This window comes from Adiantum capillus-veneris, chromosome 18 (genome assembly GCF_014529385.1).
Source record: "Adiantum capillus-veneris isolate H3 chromosome 18, ASM1452938v2, whole genome shotgun sequence".
In the NCBI taxonomy this organism is placed as follows: Eukaryota; Viridiplantae; Streptophyta; class Polypodiopsida; order Polypodiales; family Pteridaceae; genus Adiantum; species Adiantum capillus-veneris.
The window spans coordinates 119209339-119228506 of NC_140948.1; the positions used below are offsets into that span (position 1 = coordinate 119209339).

General features: G+C 43.7%; 1 protein-coding gene across 1 annotated transcript; it reads left to right on the forward strand.

Annotated features, from left to right (window-relative positions):
• The first annotated feature begins 2466 nt into the window (after positions 1–2466).
• On the forward strand, positions 2467–17385 carry LOC147436293 (chaperone protein dnaJ A7A, chloroplastic-like). Its single transcript, XM_086489228.1, has 7 exons — positions 2467–2760; positions 14348–14474; positions 14555–14612; positions 14689–14731; positions 15856–15904; positions 15988–16071; positions 16155–17385. The coding sequence occupies exons 1-7, from the start codon at positions 2621–2623 to the stop codon at positions 17010–17012; spliced, it is 1359 nt and encodes a 452-aa protein (XP_086345354.1). The 5' UTR covers positions 2467–2620; the 3' UTR covers positions 17013–17385.
• The last annotated feature ends 1783 nt before the right edge of the window (positions 17386–19168 follow it).

Sequence of the window (19168 nt, forward strand, 5' to 3'; positions counted from 1 at the left end):
AGGGTTCTCAAGGGATCGCTCCAAGACCTGTATCACCGAAAGGATCTCAACATTCGAGAATCCTCCAGCTCAATAAAACCTCACTCGACCCTCAACAAAGGCTGCAGTAAATCTGATAGTACATAGACTTCCCACAAAGTCATACATCCACAAATTTCCCACTGTATGCTGTAACCGCTGCGGCGGTTGTTTGCTGCGTGACTCACATCCAAACAAACCCTCAACAGACATACATCATCTCTGACAATACATCCCATGTGGAAGTACCTGCAATGTCAGGATGAAATCTGGAATATCAAGCAGCAAACACAAGCTACCTGATGAACTAGTGGATGTCGCCTACAGTCTGTGTGTAGATACGCCCGTGTCGTATGTGACACGCCTCCAAGAACTGTGAGCCGTCCTTCGATGTGTAGACAGCCACAAATCAACACTCTGGGAGTGTCGATATCCTCAGCACCTGCAGTCGTAGGCCGAAAACCCCAAATTTGCAGAGTCGGATCTGCACCCGTCGAGACCACGTAGTCAAAAATGGCCTGCGCAGACCTTTGTCGAAGCCAAACGGTGGTCGAGATGACCTAAGAATGAAATTTGGGGCCGTGTCTTCGCCTGTCGAATTTCAGTCCAATCTGAGTTGGTGACTCTAGCCTCCTGCAGTGCTGCCCCGAGCCTCGATCTGAGCTCTGATACCAGTTGAAGGAGTACGAGCGAAAGTGCGACGCGAGAGAGTGCGCGAGAAGAAGAGCACGACGATATGGTGAACTCGCTCTACTGTAATGTGTAGAGCATAGTGAGTTCTTATTAGGTTTTTACAAAAGAATATGTGTACATACCTGGCGGCCCGCCCACTTACCTGGGCGACCACATTGGGCTTTATACCCCAACAATCCTTTCTGCCTGTCTTCTAATGCCTTGTTTACTGCAGAAGTCCTTGAACTTAGATGATATTTACTTGCCTCCATTGTCAGTTTGCAAAGCTTTAAGCTCTCTACTTGATTGGTTTTTGACCATTGCTAAGGACTTCTGAGAGACACTAAAGACTTCGCTCTTCTACTTCAAGAGATAAAACCACACCTTCCTAGTAGAGTCATCTAGGAATGCTAGGAAGTATAGTGCCCCCTGTCGTCCCTTGAGAGACTTAACATGCATAGGGCCGCATAAGTCGCTATGAACAAGATCTAGGGATCCATAACTCCTTGTCTAAAAACGATGAGGTCAACATAGTCTGTTTACCATAAATGCAATGCTCACATAAAGAAAAATTAAAGTAATCTAACACATGCATATAACCAGAACGTTGTAGTACTTTCATTCCTTTCTGACTTATATGTCCTAACCGACTATGCCACAACTCTAGCTTGCTTGTTGCATAAAGTAAGATACCTTTTGTTCCAATTGATCGATACATAGACCAAAAAGAGTTTGTGACAATGGACATCTTTGTTTAACCCCAGTTGTGCTTGAAAAAGATTCTGAAATTCCGCTTTCCATGTTTTTGCTATCTTGCTCTTCTCTCTCTTTCTATATCTATCTCGTTGTCCCCCCCCCCCCTTTCCTTTTCCCTTCTTCCAATGAAAACTTGTTATCATTTCCAATAGAATAAAAACAATAGCAAGGAAAGAGAAAGGGGATTTCTCAAAGGGGTTACTCCTAAGTCACTAAATGCATAAGGATCTCTCTCTCTCTCTCTCTCTCTCTCTCTCCATATATATATTTCTAGCCAAAGAGAAAGTCAGTACCCTACACACACTAAATCTTGGATTTTTAAAAAGACATTGCACATCATCATCAATCTCTCTCTCTCTCTCTCTCTCTCTCTCTCTCTCTCTCTCTCTCCACCCCCATGAGTTTGTGCTTGCCATTTCTCAAATAAATGCAAAGACGATATGTCAGTTGCCCCGATTTGTGCAATGTAAAGTTCTACTCCTATAGAGAGCATGGTAATAGAACCATAACTTTAATAGAATGCCTTGGAGTTTCTCATGCCCTCTATTAAGCGAAAACTTTCGTGATTCCTCCCTTGGTCTCTTCAAAGCTGTGCATCCACCAAGCAAGCAAAACTCTAGCTTGACATTATGGGAACCGAACTCTCGGCCTCGCTGAATAAATTCATGCGCTAACCACACAAACACAATCACCTTGTTGTCCAAGAAGCGACATAGTTAATTTTTAAGAAAAGAATTTTCGTCTCTCCTTTCCCTTCTCCTACCGTGTTTCTGCACCTCCTTCTGCTGCCTTCCAACCCACCACATTTGTGGCCCCGTGTTGCTCGGGCTGCATCCTCTTCCTCTACCTCCTTCTTGCGCAACAACTACTGCCTTGACCCCGCCCTTTTCTTTCATTTGCCTTGGCATCTTGGTGGATACCCTTTATATAGGGATTAAAAATGAATCTTAGGGACATAGGCTCGCAACCTCTCGAAGCACAACAACTTTAGTACGCATAAAATAAAATTATGCAACCTTACTACAATCGTTCCAACAACCATAGAACAAGGTTTGAAGGTTTGGTGCTGAAGCTATGGTCCCAAAGGAGCCATAGCCAGCGCTGAGGGGTTGTTCTCCTGCTTGTGTACTTCCTGCAGACTAGGGTTTTCAGCGTGTGCTTGCGTTGGACGCAAATGGCTTTCACGGGTTCCCAGTCCTTACGGCTCGGAATTCAGCAGCAGCAAGGTGCACCTCGAGATGCTCCTCTCCACAAGTCTGTGGCTTCTGCACACCGACGCTCGCGTTGCTCGAGATCAAGCTTTCAAGAATCCAGGTGTGTTTCTAGCTGTGTACGAGCTGGTGGGTTGTGTGAAAGTGTGCGGCTGTGCGCAGGGTTTTTTTATTCTCGCTATAAATATGGTGTAGATTGTGTGTATTTAAGCATCTGACCGATCCCATTCCTTTTGTTTTCATTGAACAGTAGCCATGTAGATCACATTCCATCACTTTCTCTTATTGCTGAATATGTGCAGCTCACATTTACATTGCAATTATTAAACCTATGTTGGACAAGTTATGTGCTGCATAGAGTTTAGACTTATAGTTTCCAGCTATTGCCACAACTGTCCGAGTTTCCATCTAACCCTACTTCAAGGCCAACAAAGTTAATACTGTGATAACTTGGCTTTCAAAAATTTTACTACATCATTCAGGGTTCTCGCAAGCACAAACTCTACTGTACTGGAACGTAATATTTATGAGAGCAACAAGAAAATTGACTTGCTGAAAGGGTCGCCAGCTCAATAGAAAAATTGGCTGTACAATCTGTAAGAGTGCCCTAATATGAAGCGAATGACTGATGGTCTAATACGTAATTCCAAACAGTAACTTTGACTGATCATTTTCAGTGTACTCCTAGCCATGGTTTTGTGACTCATGTCAAACACTTGGATTTTGTGTTTTTATTGAGGTATATTCTCTACTGGAGGTTTAAATTTTACATTTCAACCCTTGGTTCATAGAATACAATTCTTCCTTTGTGTCTTGCTCTTGCCGGTGCACAATCAACCTCTAAATACTTGCAACCCATTTTTTTGATCAACTACCTTGGAATGAAAGGGCCTATCCAAGATGGAGGGAATATTTTTTTCATTGGTGTAAAGCAAGACGGATCAAAGACTACCAATTTCAGGACATTTGCAGCTCGGGTGAGAGTGTGTGTGTGTCGAGAGGGAACATGTGCGTGAGCCACGCCACAAAATTTGAAGATGATAGACCACATCCTGACATCTTATAAATACCAATTTTGATGTCTTTACACAAAGAGGGAACGAGTGTAGAACAATTATCAATGCAGTAAGCTCCTTCATTGTTGTGCTCTTCCTCCATTCGAGAATGCTAGACAGTTTTCGAAGCGAATAGCCAACTGAGAGCTCACCTTTGTGGCTTGGGATAGACTACCTACTGACAGGACACCATCGGTGGTCTGTGGTCTATTTGTGACTGTTGCAATAGTTAATAGCCTGAGTGCTCCTCAGTGTGTTATTCATTGGAGATACTTGTGCCCCCTAAAGAGGAGATGGTGTTATCATAGGCTACTTTGCCTACTTTTCTAGTTGCGGAGAAGTTGGATGAGACCAACTATAGCGCATTGAAACCAAGGTCAAGACCACCTTATTCTTCCTCAAGCTTTGGGCTTGTCTCAAATGATTTCAAGGATCAGTCCTAAAAGCTAGAAGAGGCCGATGTTGACGAGATTGCCAAGTGGGAGGATAACAACCTTCGAGTGTTCACTTTTCTTACGCTTCATGTATCCGACAAAGTCAGGAAGAAGGTTCGCAAAGAGGGGCATCTGGCGGAGAATACTTGACTCGTACAAGGAGAAATCTTGTGCCTAGATGCTTCGACTAGAGCATGAAACATTTCGTATAGTCTGTTCAACTCTCTCTCGAGGGGTTGAATCGCAAGATGTGGGATATCTGGATGATCTTGTAACGGGGACGGACACCACATCGACGGGCACCACGTGCCAACGAAAAAGAACAAACTAAACAACTTTAAGCACTTCAAATAACAGTTGAACTGAAAGAGATGCATTACACGAGATGGGGAGTGGCGGAGTTCCATCCAAAGAGAGCATTGGCCCCAAACGTTGGCGCCACTTTGGTATTTCTTTATTATTGCTGATTCGCAAAGTACAACAACCGGGAGCACCTCTTCTGCAATCTGCGCGCTGCCAAAGAGGGCCCCTAAGGCTCATATTTAAAGGCCCAAAGCCTAAAAGTATCAAATATGAAAAGATGACCCCAAAAAAACACTTTCCTATAATTTCGGGATTTCCCTAAAAATCAGCCGCGAATTCCGGGATATCCATACATGTGCCATGTCATCTTATAACTTGTCTGACTTTGTTTCGGCCACTTTCGGGTGCTTTAAACAAGTTTTCTTGACTTTTAGGGCTTCTAGGCTCCTCGGCCGCTGATCTGTGAGTTGGTTGGGGATTCTTTATATTTCTTCTTCTTCTTCTAGGTTTTTAGGCCCTTCGGCCAGGATCTATTTTATTTGCCAAAACTTGGTGGGAACTCTTCTTTAAAAAAAGGCCACTCGCTAAGACTTTATAAGTTGGTAAACATCTTTTGCTGCTTCTGCTTCTTTTGCTGCTTCTTCTTAGGGTTTAGGCCCCTCGGCCGGGATCTGCCTCAAGTGTCACAAGACGGGCACCACGTGCCAATAGAAAAGAAGAGACTGAATAGACTTTTAGCACTTGGATAATAATTGAACTGAAAAGAAGAGAGAACATGTGACACGGAGTGACGGAATTCCACCTCAGAGAGTACTGACCTCAAACCTTGGCGCCCCTTTCAGTATTTCTTCATATCATTTGAACTCAGTACAATGTTGGTACTCGCGCTCTGCACCTTCTCACCGAAGCGTGCCAGAGACTGAGCCCTCTGCACTTATGTAAAGGCCCTTGGCTTTGAAAAGCAGTTTACATGAAAAGCTTGAAACTCAAAAGCAACTGGGTCAAAAGCTGGTGCTGAAAATTGTCCAACGTAAATCACGGAAATCCGTATAGGCTGCCATGTCAGTAGGCCAGCGTAAAATCAGGGAATTCCGTACAGGCTGCCACATGGCACTACCAGTGCAAATTGCGAGCGTCAATACAACTGCCATGTCATCATCTTTTACGCACCTCTATCTGTGTGAGTGAGCGGGTCTTGCTTTATTTTAATCTCTTTAGGTTCCTGGGTCCCATCGGACGGGGTCGCATAAGTTGATGGGAACTCTTCTTTAAAAATAAGCCACTCGGCAAGACTTTGCAAGTTGGTAAAACTTCTTCTGCTGCCTCTACTTCGTCACTTAGGGTTTAGGCCCCTCCGTCGGGATCTGCAAGTTGGCTCATGTCTTCAGTGGCTTGACACGTCAGCAGTTTGTGACATCCCCCCTTCTTGAAAGAGAGCAATCGTCCGCGATTAGCGTATATCTGCAAAACAACTCAATTTAGCTAATTTTTTTTTTCCGAGGAACATTCCGAGGGACAATACGTTTGCTCTTGTTAAGGAGTTGGCTTCTCCTTTCGTCCAGATCGAAACTCTCGATATTCCGGTGTAGTAAAATTAGCCATCACCCCTAGACCGCATTGATCTTCCATGGGTGTCTTGATGCACTAAAATTACATGCCTAGGCAATCTCATCCAATTAGGAATATTCAGTAGTTGGCACATCACAATGCAACACAAATGCTCACATATGCATGTAACAAGACATAGAAACATTAAGTCTTCGATGAACACTCCTCCCGCATAACCTAACAAGCTACGGGCCGGGAGATATTAACGAGTCCCTCATCACTCCTCCCGCATAACCTAAAAAGGTCCGAACCGGGAGATATAGAGGCCTTTTACAGCCAAACGCCCCCCAGACCGCAGCCTGCGTCGTTTGGAGGTGTTGAGAGTAACCACTGCTCAGACTTCTTAATACACCTCTCGTATAACCATCCAGGTTCGGGCCGGGAGTAACAACGACAACATTTTTCAAGCATTTAATACTCCCCTCACAAATAACCACAAGGGTCCGGGCCATGAGTATGTGCAAGCATTCTCAAACATCATTTCTCAGTACTTCACCCGGGAGTAAAATCACCAATCATTGCAATCGGTATTTAAAACCAGAGTCAAACAATTCAAATCGGCACCAAGACAAGTTTCAAAACAGATACCATCCATTTCAAACAAATTTCAAAGAAATTTTCAAACAATACTTTCGCTAACAGAGCTCAAAAGTATCTAACTATAAAACAACTAGAGAGTTCATTTAGGGTTTTGTTCGAACAACCGAACTTTTGAGGACGACTGGCTTGCCCTTTTGCATCACAGTGATGGTTCGGTTCCAAGCCTAGAGAGTTGCAGCATTCTTGTAATGCCAAGGCATGCCCAAGAGAACGTCGCAATTGCCCAACTTCATAATGTGGAAATCAACTTTTCCATGATAATCTTGGATAGTCACTGGAAGAGCACCAATGAGCGGTACCACTTTCTGAGTTCGCCCCGTGGCTAGCTCGGCTTCAATTTCTCCACCCTCTGCATCATAATCAAAGTGCATATGCTTCCAGAATTCTGGATGGATGAGGTTCTTTGTAGCTTCGGGGTCAAAGAAAATAAGGGCTTTAAAGCCACTCACTTTTCCATATGCTCAGCACAATTCATTTGTATTCTCAAGGCGTATACCATAGATATTAGGGACTAGTCTAATAGCAGGTCTAGCTCTCTTAGTTGGAGGTGCCACTGGGCATCCGTCGACCGTTCGTGTCGGCGTCGGCTCCGCTGGTCTATCAGTGCAATGGGGATAACTAGAATGGTTATGCCCTGTTTGAAAAAATCCAAAGCATCGGTCTTCTTGTAGTAAGGTGTCTCGTTGTTGAGGCGTCAAACGAGGCCTTTGCGGTTGATTTTCACAAGACACTCGAGAATTTATTCGTTATTGCGGAGAGTTGTGGTTAGTGGCTGGCGGTTCTTCTGTAACAAACTTGGACACCCCAAGTCTAGATTCTACCGCGACCCAGCAAAGATTCACTTCAAAACAGTTCACAAAAGACGACACGGCCCGGTGCCAAGAGGTATTGGTCCCAAAGACTGGCGCCCCTTTCAGTATTTCTTTTTATATTAATTTGTGTGCAAAGTACAAGGGAGTCTCTGGGATCTCACACTTAGACTCTGCGTTCAGATGTTCTGAGTAATGAGGCCCAAAAGACCTTTTTATTGTTACAAGGGATGCCCAAAAGCAAAGCCCCAAAATCTCAAACTCAAAAGCTCTTAAACACAAAAGCAACTGTTGTCCAAAAGCTGTCAAAAATCAGCCAGCGTAATTTACGAGCGTCCGTACACTACCACGTCAGCATGTCAGTGCGTTTTGCGGCGTGATTTTCGGGCTTGCTGCCATGTCAGTCTGTCGGCACATTTCAGGGGCCAACCACGTCACTAGTTTGTGACATACCCCCCTCTTGAAAGAATTGTGATCGCCCTCGATTACGCTTGCAAAACAGACAGAGGCGATAAACTGTCTTAGTAGACACTTACTGTTAGTACCGGCGCACTAGACAACACACATCTAACACTTGTATAAATCGACAATCACATCACTGGATGGACATCACTTGACATCACAGGACCTCACATGATAAATCACATACAAATTCATTCCAAATCTCAAAACCATGATTAATCGGCAACGCATTTAGTAATCGCATCTAGATCCAGTCGGGACCTCACAGATGTGCGATTAATTAATTCTTATTGCAATTATGTCTTTAGAGATTTATGAGACTGAAATGTTGCAGTCATTTCGTCTTTCAGTTCTTGCACTAAAACAAGTCAATCAATCATTTTCATATTGGGGAATTCCAGTTCATAAAGTCATACAGCAGAATACTGTCAGCCCATCAGTATCCCTGAAACCCAAATGGACATCAATGACTATTCAAATTCGAGGTAATCCGTTGACAAAGGAGCGGAGTGACTCCCCTCTTGTGCAAACCTGCTGCACTAGATTCACCCATGCTGAAATCGGGGTTCTATCGGAGTAGCCTATGCTAAAGTGAATGCTTCAAGGTAAAGTTCCAAAATCTGAGGAGTATCTGCTAGGTCCTCCTCCTCCATCCACTCTGCATCCAATGCAGGATAGTTCAAGAATTTAACCATGAACCGCCTAATCGCTTTATCTTTTATCTTTCTATCCTTGTGTGCCAAAATCTGTTCTACAACGAGTATCTCCTTGCTTTCCTCCACTTCGGGTTGCTCATCATTGGGCACATTGCCTTTAAAAGGCTTCAATAGACTCGCATGAAATGCATTGTGACTCTCCGAGTATCGAGCAGCTTCAGTCTAAAGGAGACATCATTTACCTTTTCTTTTATCTGGAAAGGGCCATAGTACCTCATGCTAAGCTTTGGAAAAAGCCGCTCCTTTCTCTTTTTCTTTCTTAGGCGTGCCTTCTCAAAATGTAAGAGCACCCAATCGTCTTCCTTTGATTTCAAATTGCGACGGTGTCGATCTGCTGCCTTCTTGTGTCATTCTTGAGATTTCGCTAAAGTCTTCTGAACCTTGGCAAAAGCAGTGTCCAAGTCCCTCGTGTACTGGTCGGCTTCAAAAATCTTATCTTTTGGGCTAAGGAAGGGTGGAACCTTCGGAGCACCTTCAATGATCTCAAATGGCGCCTTCCCCGTCGAAGAGTGGATTGTGTTATTATAGACAAATTCCACCAAGGGCAAATGTCACAAGGTTGGCACCACGTGCCAATAGAAAAAAAGAACAGACTGAACAACTTTAAGCACTTCAAATAACAACTGAACTGAGAGAGAGAGAGAGAGAGAGAGAGAGAGAGAGAGAGAGACAACACGCGACACGGAGTGGTAGAATTCTACCCCAGAGAGTATTGGCCCCAAACCTTGGCGCCCCTTTCGGTATTTATTTATATTGCATCAACATAGCACAAGCCGGTACTCCAGACTTTGCACCTTCTCCAAGAAGCATGTGAGAGAATGAGCCCTAACCTCATATTTAAAGGCCCTTGGCCTGAAAAGCAGTTTACAGTAAAAAGCCTTCAAACTTAAAAGCATCTGGTTTAAAAGCAAAGCCAAAAAGCTGCCAGCGTAAATCACGGAAATCCGTACAACATGCCACGTCATTAGCCAACGCAAAACACAGAATTCCGTACAGCATGCCACGTCATGATGCCAGCGCAAGTTTCGGAAATCTGCCACGTCATTAGTATTTGCGTGTGTGCAGGTCCTGCTTTATAATCCTTTATGTCACTTGGGGCCCCATCGAACGGGGTTCCCATAAGTTGGTAGGACTTCTTCAGTTACTTGTTCTTCTTAGGGTTTAGGTCCCTCGGCCACATCTGTAAGTTGGCTCCATTCTTTAGGCTTTGACACGTCAGCAGTTGGTTACATCTCCCCTTCTTGAAAGAGAGTAATCGTCCGCGATTACAACATATCTGCAAAACAACTCAAGTTAGCTTAAAAATTTCCGAGGGTCATTCCGAGGGACAATTAATTTACTCTTTTTATTAAAGAGTTAGCTTCTCCTTTCGGCTCTTTTGATCAAGGAATTATCTTCTCCTTTCGGCTGCTTTGATCAAGGAGTTAGCTTCTCCTTTCGTCCAGATTGGAACTCTTGATATTCCGGCGTAGTAAAATTAGCCATCACACCCAGATCGTACTGATCTTCCACGGGTGTCGATGCACTAAAATTACATACCTACGCAATCTCATCCAATTAGGTATATTCAGTAATTGGCACATCACAATGCAACACAAATGCTCACATATGCATGTTACAAGACATAGAAACATAAAGCCGCCGATGAACACTCCCCTCGCAAATAACCATCCAGGTCCGGGCCATGAGCTGTTCAACGCCTCCCTCATCACTCCTCTCGCAAATAACCTAAAAAGGTCCGGGCCATGAGATATAGAGGCCTTTTACAACCAAACACCCTCCAAACCGCATCGTTGGAGGTGCTGAGAGTAACCACTGCTCAGACTTCTTAATACTCCCCCTGTAAATAACCATGCAGGTCCGGGCCATGAGTAACAACAACAATACTCCCCCCGTAAATAACCACAAGGGTCCGGGCCATGAGTAAAAACAACACTTTTCAATCATTCAATACTCCCCCCGCAAATAACCACAAGGGTCCGGGCCATGAGTATGAACAAGCATTCTCAAACATCTTTTCTCACTACTCCACCCGGGAGTAAAATCACCAATAATTGAAACTAGTATTAAAACCAGAGTCAAACAATTCAAATCGGCACCAAAACAGGTTTAAAACAGATACCATCCATTTCAAACAAATTCCAAACAGGATCACCAAACAAGTTCTCAAACAGATTTCAAATTTAAAAAGCAATCTCGACATCAGTCGAGCTTGAAAAGTCGATTGACTTTTCCATCATGAAACCTGCACCAAAAATTAGGGTTAGGTTCCTTCCATAAGGTCGTAGACAACCTCAGCATGGTCCATCAGCTCTTGGACAGACAGTGTTCGTCTGGCGGCAATGGTAGTTGTCACAAGCCCGGCACCACGTGCCAATAGAAAAGAACAGACTGAACAGACTTTTAGCACTTCAATTGAACTGAGAGAGAGAAACGACACGCGACACGGAGTGGCGGAATTCCACCCCAGAGAGTATTGGCCCCAAACCTTGGCACCCCTTTCGGTATTTCTTTATATTACTGTTGATTCGCAAAGTATAACAGGCGGGGAGCACCTCCTCTGCAATCTGCGCGCTGAAGAGTGCCAGAGAGGCCCCCCAAGGCTCAATTTAAAGTCCCAAAGCCTAAAAGCATCAAATATGAAAAGCTGACCCCAAAAAAACACTTTCCCAAAAATTTCGAGATTTTCCTAAAAATCCATCGCGAATTGCCGAACGTCCGTACAGGTGCCATGTCATCATATTCTGATGTGCAAAGTCCTTTGAGTGTGTTCTGCTTTATTTTTAATGCCTTTATGTCACTTGGGGCCCCATCGGACAAGGTCCCCATAAGTTGGTAGGACTTCTTCTTTTGTTACTTGTTCTTCCTAGGGTTTAGGCCCCTCGGCCGACATCTGCAAGTTGACTCCATTCTTCAGGGCTTTGACACGTCAGCAGTTTGTTACAGTAGTCCCAAGACATAACAATCGTACCGGACCTCCAAGGTCGTTTGCTCGTAAAGAGACATCTACTGAGAGATGTCGAGAAAATAATCTGCAAGGGTTTCCATGGCAAGCATTTCAGGATACCCCACTCTGCCAGAAGTTGCACTCCGAAGGAAGATGTAAGAAACCATATAACTTCGGGCAAAAATTTTCTTGAAAGCTTGCCAAGTACTTGGAGTATGCTGCTTAGTAGCTGTAGACATCAACATCTACATGGCACTGCTTCTGAGAAAAAACAGTGACTTGAAACAAATCTGGATCCTTCTCTTGCAAGTGATCTTAATTGGCTTATGCCCTGTAAGACACTGCGATGAAGACGGAAGCGCACCAGATGCGCGATGAAGTAAGGGTGGGAGTGGCTAATAAGCCTGGGTTAGATGGCAAAGATACCTCAAATAAAAATTCCAATAGCTCTGTCTGCTCTTTTATAGGACCGGTATGCTTTCAGAAAAGCACATGCCTGATGCTCTGATACCACTGTCACAAGGTTGGCACCACGTGCCAATAGAAAAAAAGAACAGACTGAACAACTTTAAGCACTTCAAATAACAATTGAACTGAGAGAGAGAGAGAGACAACACGCGACACGGAGTGGCGGAATTCCACCCTAGAGAGTATTGGCCCCAAACCTTGGCGCCCCTTTCGGTATTTCTTTATATTGCATCAACATAGTACAAGCCGATACTCCAGACTCTGCACCTTCTCCAGGAAGCATGCCTGAAAATGAGCCCTAACCTCATATTTAAAGGCCCTTGGCCTGAAAAGCAGTTTACAGTAAAAAGCCTTCAAACTTAAAAGCATCTGGTCCGAAAGCAAAGCCAAAAAGCTGCCAACGTAAATCATGGAAATCCGTATAGCGTGCCACATCATCAGCCAGCACAAAACGCGGAATTCCATACAGCATGCCATGTCATCATGCCAACGCAATTTTCGGAAATTTGCCACGTCATCAGTATTTGCGTGTGTGCGGGTCTTTCTTTATTTTAATCCTTTATGTCACTTGGGGCCCCATCGAACGGTGTCCCCATAAGTTGGTAGGACTTCTTCAGTTACTTGTTCTTCTTAGGGTTTAGGCCCCTCGGCCACATCTGTAAGTTGGCTCCATTCTTTAGGCTTTGACACATCAGCAGTTTGTTATAGCAAATACTGTTCCCATTGAGTCTCTGATCAGAAATATAAGACTTCAATAAACCTAGTACGACTGAATTTGCAATCTCAAATTGCCCATCTGTTTGCGCGTGGAAAGATGACGAGAACTGCAACCGTGTGCCAATGTTCTCCCAAATAGCCTTCCAAAACAAACTCGTGAATCGGGGATCTTTGTCAGAGACTATTGTCTCAGGCATGCCATGTAATTTGAAAGTCTTTGCAATGAACGGTGCAGAGGTTGCTTCCCCTTTGCACATCTTGACACAGAAAGGAGTCCCTTTCTTGTGGGGACCCACAGAGGTGACTGCCTTTCAGACATTGAAAGAGAAATTGACTACAGGACCATTTTTGACTTTGCCGGATTGGCAGAAGTCATTCGAAGTATATTGTGATGCTTGTGGTCGTAGTCTGGGTGCGGTCTTTATGCAAGAAGGCCATGCCATTGCCTATGATAGCCAATTCTTTTTAAGGCCAGAATTGACAGCACAGATATATGAGAAAGAGCTTTTGGCGGTTATCCATGCTCTTACTCAGTGGCGACATTACCTACTCGGAGCCGATTTTACGGTCTAACAAATGGAGATGCAGCGTCAACATTAGGTTGATGCCTGTGCTCGGCAAATGCTCCAGTATACAAAAGATCCTCAGTATGCAAAATTTCTGACCACGCACCCGATCGACGAAATGCATTCTCGATGGCGTACGGCCATCAATTCTCCTCTGAAGCCAGATTTGAAGAAAACACCTATTCCATGGGTGTACTCGGAGGATGAATTTGACGAAGCAGTTGAAAGACGAGTCAGCCGAGAACTTAAAATTTCTCTCAAGAGAGCGAACAGTTTGAGAAAGATGAGACAAGCAAAAATCAAGCTAGAGAGAAATTTGCTCTGGAGAGATTCTAGAGATCACGGCTTTGAGGATTTCTTGCTGTGACTTAGAAACCACCTCTCTAGGAGGGGAGAGAGTCCATGCATACACTGATCGGTTGCGTTTTTGGTCTAGATGCAGAAATGCTAACCCTGAAACCCGTCATAAGAGTCCTCTGAGGTTCCAGCCACTGATCAGCAGCAGCTAGGGATGTTTCTCAGTCTTTAGATAGTCGTTTGGAGGCACCAGTTACAACTGTCGGTGCAATCTACCCGACGAGTCTTGAACTTGAGACCTGATATGCTAGAGGGAAATGCGATAATCAATCTACCATACCTGCTGGGAGGGTGATAAAGCATTCTATAAGGGCGATGCTACAGGAACATGATGGTGTGAGAGAATTCGATGAAAATTAGAGATTGGGACAATTCAATGAAAATTAGAGATTGCCGTACCTATAAATGAGTAGCTAAAGTCCTTGCCCTAAGAGGCCTTGCACATCTATAAATCTACGCACAAAGGTGTTGCCAGCCTAGGACAACAAACTGGCCAAACATGTTGTGAAGCAAGAGGAAATTCATTCATACTAGGATAGCAGTATTTGAACGATTCTGTTTTTCTGATGGTAAAAGCATTTACTGTCAAGTTAACGTTTTTCGTGTTTCCTTCGGCATTGTTAGTGACAACTATTATTTTTCTGGCAGACATGGTGTTGATCGTATAAATTGGTCATCAGGAGGGTTCATGACCTCCAAGCCGTTGAGGCTTTCGATCTTGCAGAAACAACAACAAAGGCGCCAGAGTTCTAGTGTGATAGTTCGTGCAGATGCGGTATGGGAAGTATATTGCTTGTGTTTGTTGGTATAGTTTGATATATCCTTAAGGTGTTTTGTTTTCCTCTTTTGGTGTAGGATTATTATAGCATCCTCGGTGTTTCCAAAAATGCAAGCAAGGCAGATATCAAAAGCTGTAAGAGTGTGTTTCTCTGTTTTTTTTGCATTTAGAGGGTGTCTGACTTTTGTTGTTCGTGTGTATTTACTGTCAGCTTATCGAAAATTGGCAAGACAGTTTCATCCAGATGTCAACAAGTGAGTGCCTGTGAAGTCTCCTTTTTGGTTTTACATAATATCATTAGAATGTTCATGATCTCAAGAGTTGTCTGCCAGCATTCACTAGAGTTTGAAGTCAAAGTTGATGGTTTTGATGGATGTTTGTCTGAAAGGGCCTTCTTGCTGTGTACCTCCAGAGTGATTATTTAATTGTTAGTCTTCATTTTAAGCTGCAGATGTTTCGCACTGCACATAAAATGCCACACTTTCCGATTGGCTCAAGATCGGAAGCACTGCTTAACACTCTGCCAGCTACATGATACCTGTCCTGGATGCCACATGCTGTAACAACTAGCTAGTCATTATAGTTAGCACTAATCATCACGCAAGGGACTATCTAATCTTATGGACTAATCTGGGCTTAAACAGCCTTTGAAAAAGTTCAGAAGGTTGTGGGGATTTCCTAGTCTTATGTGGGACCTAGAGTACATGAAGCATGGCCACATGGTACATAGAGCGGCAGCTGCATGTAACATTTAGGCATCTATCAACTGTGCATCCATGCCTGGATCATTCTGCAATGTACCATGGTGTCTTCTAGACATTTTGTCTTGAACTCTGCGATCCCAACTGATGCTTCGTGTTGCTCTTTATCCTCTGCATGAAGCTGTTTAAAAGGTTGACAAGGCAACTCTGGTCTATAGGGACTCCATGAAATATGATTATTCTAATATTTGGAATATCGAGAGGTTCATAATACACCACATTTAGCTTTGGATTCCATCTTTTGCTTCTCAAGACAAAGCAAGACTCAACTGCCATCTTGAAGGTTGGCTTCCCATTTGTAACACTGTTTTGTTTTCTTGGGACTTCAGCTCCGTTTAGAGGAGAAATTTCACGGGCGCCAATCAGGGCACCCTATTGACTTCGAAACTAGGAGATAAATGAAAGCAGCCTCAACACTTGGGACTTGTTTTAGAAAGAGACAGAGGAAGAAGAAGAAAATTTCTAATGTCGTAGGAACAACCACAAGAGGCCTCATCTGAACTGAAGTCCTGTTATTCAAGAGGGAATATATATATATATATATATATATATATATATATATTGTTTGTATGTGCATTTGCTTTGTATTCTGATGACTGCCTCTGGTTTTGCCGCAGAGAGCCCGGAGCGGAGCAAAAATTCAAAGAGATAAGCAATGCTTATGAGGTTCCTTGATGAGTTTTTGAGATGCAGTTCTCCTTGGTTTGCGAGGGGTGTTTTCTCATAACTAAACTTTTTCTTGCTGACAGGTCTTGTCAGATGATGAGAAACGTTCAATATATGATAAATTTGGAGAGGCGGGACTTAAAGGTGCCGGCGCCAGTGGTGCTGCGGTATGGTACTCGACTGTTTGAAACTCTGGTCTAAAATCAGGACGATTTCTGGGTAAATATGTTCTTTTTTTTTGTTTTTTTAGGGTTTTACCAATCCGTTCGATCTATTTGAGACATTTTTTGGAGGCATGGGTGGCATGGGTGGTATGGGGGGCATGGGCATGGGTGGCAGAGCAGCCCGCAACAGGTCTGTGCAAGGGGATGATGAAAGATATGATCTGCTATTGAACTTCAAGGATGCTGTCTTTGGAACGGACAAAGAGATAGAAGTCACAAGACTTGAAAGTTGTGCCACCTGTAATGGCTCTGGCGCAAAGCCAGGAACTTCTCCTGTTACTTGTGGTACTTGCGGTGGTCAAGGTCAGGTGGCTACAACGACAAATACGCCATTAGGCCAATTCAGGCAAATATCTACATGTCCTGTCTGTGGTGGATCTGGGGAGTCATCCACTCCTTGTAATGCTTGTGGTGGGGATGGGCGTGTTCGAAGAACAAAGAAAATCAGTTTGAAGGTACCTGCAGGTGTGGATTCGGGTAGCCGCCTAAGAGTTCGTTCGGAGGGAAACGCAGGAAAACGTGGGGGCCCTCCTGGGGATTTGTACGTCTTCATCAATGTGCGAACAGACCCGGAGCTGAAACGGGATGGAAACAACATTTTGGTGACGTGCAAAATATCGTATATTGATGCAATTCTGGGAACGAGTGTCAAGGTTCCAACTGTGGATGGTGTTGTGGACTTGAAGATCCCGACGGGTACGCAACCAGGGACAACCTTGGTGATGGCCAAGCGGGGGGTCCCCTATTTAGGGAAGACAAATATGCGAGGTGATCAGCTAGTCAAGGTACAGGTTGACATTCCTAAAAGGCTGAGCTCGGAAGAGAGGAAGCTGGTGGAGGAGTTGGCTAGCCTGAACAAAGTCAAGCCTGCGGGTTCCAGATAGCAAGCCTGATAAAAGAGTCCCTTTTCTGTATAGTTTGGAGGCCGCACACAAGGGATCTCGTGATCTCGAGTCGTATTTAACAGCATCATTTTTCTGTGGGGTTTTCAACATGAAAGCTGTAATTGACTTGATTGGCATCAGTCAAGATAAGGGATCTCTCTTTGCAGTGCATTTGTATAAGGTTCTCATTGCTAGCATGAGTGTTTGTGCAGTGTGTTTTTTGGCTTATGGCTAAAGTGGGAAAGCATTGAGGTTCCTGTTCGATCATAGTCTTCATAATGAACACACTTATTCTTGTTGGACCATGAATTTCATTATGAGCACACTTATTCTTCGGTCTCTTTATGTAATTCATACGTCACTTTTCGGAGTTCATATGGTTTCTTCTATTCTATATGTTGACATGCAATGGGCATTTGAACGTATGCATGTACTCTAGCATGTATGTGTTACTAGACTTATCCCCCCCCCCCCCCCCAAATCCCCCCGTCTTCTCCTCTCTTCACCTACATGCGAGCAATGTGCACATACACCTAATTGTGTAAAATCAACCCCCCCCCCCCCCCCCCCCCCCCCCCCCCCCCCTCCCAAATATTTCTATCTTTTTTAACCACCGTGAAGGAAGACTTGCCACATGGCATAACGTGAGGGCTCAGGGTGTACCCTCTCTCTCTCTCTCTACATAGGATGTGTTTCTAATCTCTCCCATCTTTTCGCTGGCTTTCTGTGCTCTTTTTCATCACTTCTCTTGGATTGTGCTTAAATGAGGTGTCATCATCCTCTTGGACTACACTTAATGCACAATATGTGAAACATGGTTACTCTAGGTTGTTTTCATTGAATGCACAGCGATGGCCTTTGTCCAAATGCATTCACAGAGCAGCTCCAAATTGTTGGTACTCCTATGCTAATGGATTTGTGCCATGCAAAAAATTGGCAAGCGAAAACATATGCATGATGGAATTTCTCTTTACAGGATTTTGGAAAAACAAGAATGTCACCAACATTGGGCAGGACCATGAGCAGATGTGGAGTAAGGGGTTCTCTTCAAATGGGATCAACTATTCTTTGTATTTCGAAGGCAAGTATTATAAGTTATGTCATCAGCATGGGCAAGGATAGGAAGTTCTTGACTGCTGTGAGTGAACATAGAGCCAGGGATACTTCAAATGGGATCAATGTGGCATTATGCACAAAAGTGACTTGGGTAGAAAAATTCTTGATGAGATTGGTTCTTAGTGGCTGTTGTGGAAAGCAATATCATGCTAGGCAATGTTTTGATAAACATGTATGTCCAGCATTGGCAAGGCCAAGACTTTGTGCTGTTTTCAGCGAAAGTGGGGCTATGTTGCCCACCAATTTCTCAAGGAAGAATCCCTCCACCAAACCCTATCAAGGTTCTGGAATTTTAGAGCCTCTTCTTTTAATCAAACACACATTTGAGGAGCTGACCCACAAGACACACAATTGTAGCAGTGCCGATACTCTAGGTGCTTTCGTTGTAGCTATGAGCTTATGAGGCTAGAGATACAATTATGGTATCCTAAATAAGTAACAATCTAGAATTATATAAGATAATGTCCTTGGCCACCTATTACTTGCTTAGTTTCTTCATTGAGTGTTGGTTGCACCAAAAAAGAGATCACTTCTTGGGCTCACACACACACACACACACACACACACACAGAGGCTCAATGGCTTCACGATTTCTAGCTCCCTCTGAAAGCAAAAAGATTTTTGCATTGTATCATCCACAACTTGTCTTGTGAGCTAAAAGACTTGGAAGTTTTTTTGGCTGTGGATTCCACCTTTCATCTCACGCTTGCAAAAGCTTTTTCAATCTAAAATGTGTCCAAAAATGAGTGTTGTTTTGTTTTTTCATAATAATGGTGTTAACACCTTTATAAATACAATCTTAATGTTGTTTAGAGGATTCTATGATTAATTTTACGAGTTTTAAACATGATTTCATGCTTTTAAGGTATAAGGGATGTTTGTATTTTAAGTTATGGCCTATTTTTGGAGCTATGCTTATGTTGATTTATAGACAAAATTTGCATCTTTATGACTTTTTTAGCACCTCAAATACTATCCGAAAAATTTAAATTTGATGAGCTTAATGTGAGGGAGACTGTTTACTTGTGCGCGTGTGCGGG

What these genes read in the sequence shown, in the direction of transcription:
- LOC147436293 (XM_086489228.1), top strand. Translation starts at nt 2,621, where the DNA reads ATGGCTTTCACGGGTTCCCAGTCCTTACGGCTCGGAATTCAGCAGCAG. An exon ending in TCAAGCTTTCAAGAATCCAG is followed by an intron (nt 2,761 to 14,347) that starts GTGTGTTTCTAG and finishes TTTTTCTGGCAG; the next exon opens with ACATGGTGTTGATCGTATAA. An exon ending in AGATAAGCAATGCTTATGAG is followed by an intron (nt 15,905 to 15,987) that starts GTTCCTTGATGA and finishes TCTTGCTGACAG; the next exon opens with GTCTTGTCAGATGATGAGAA.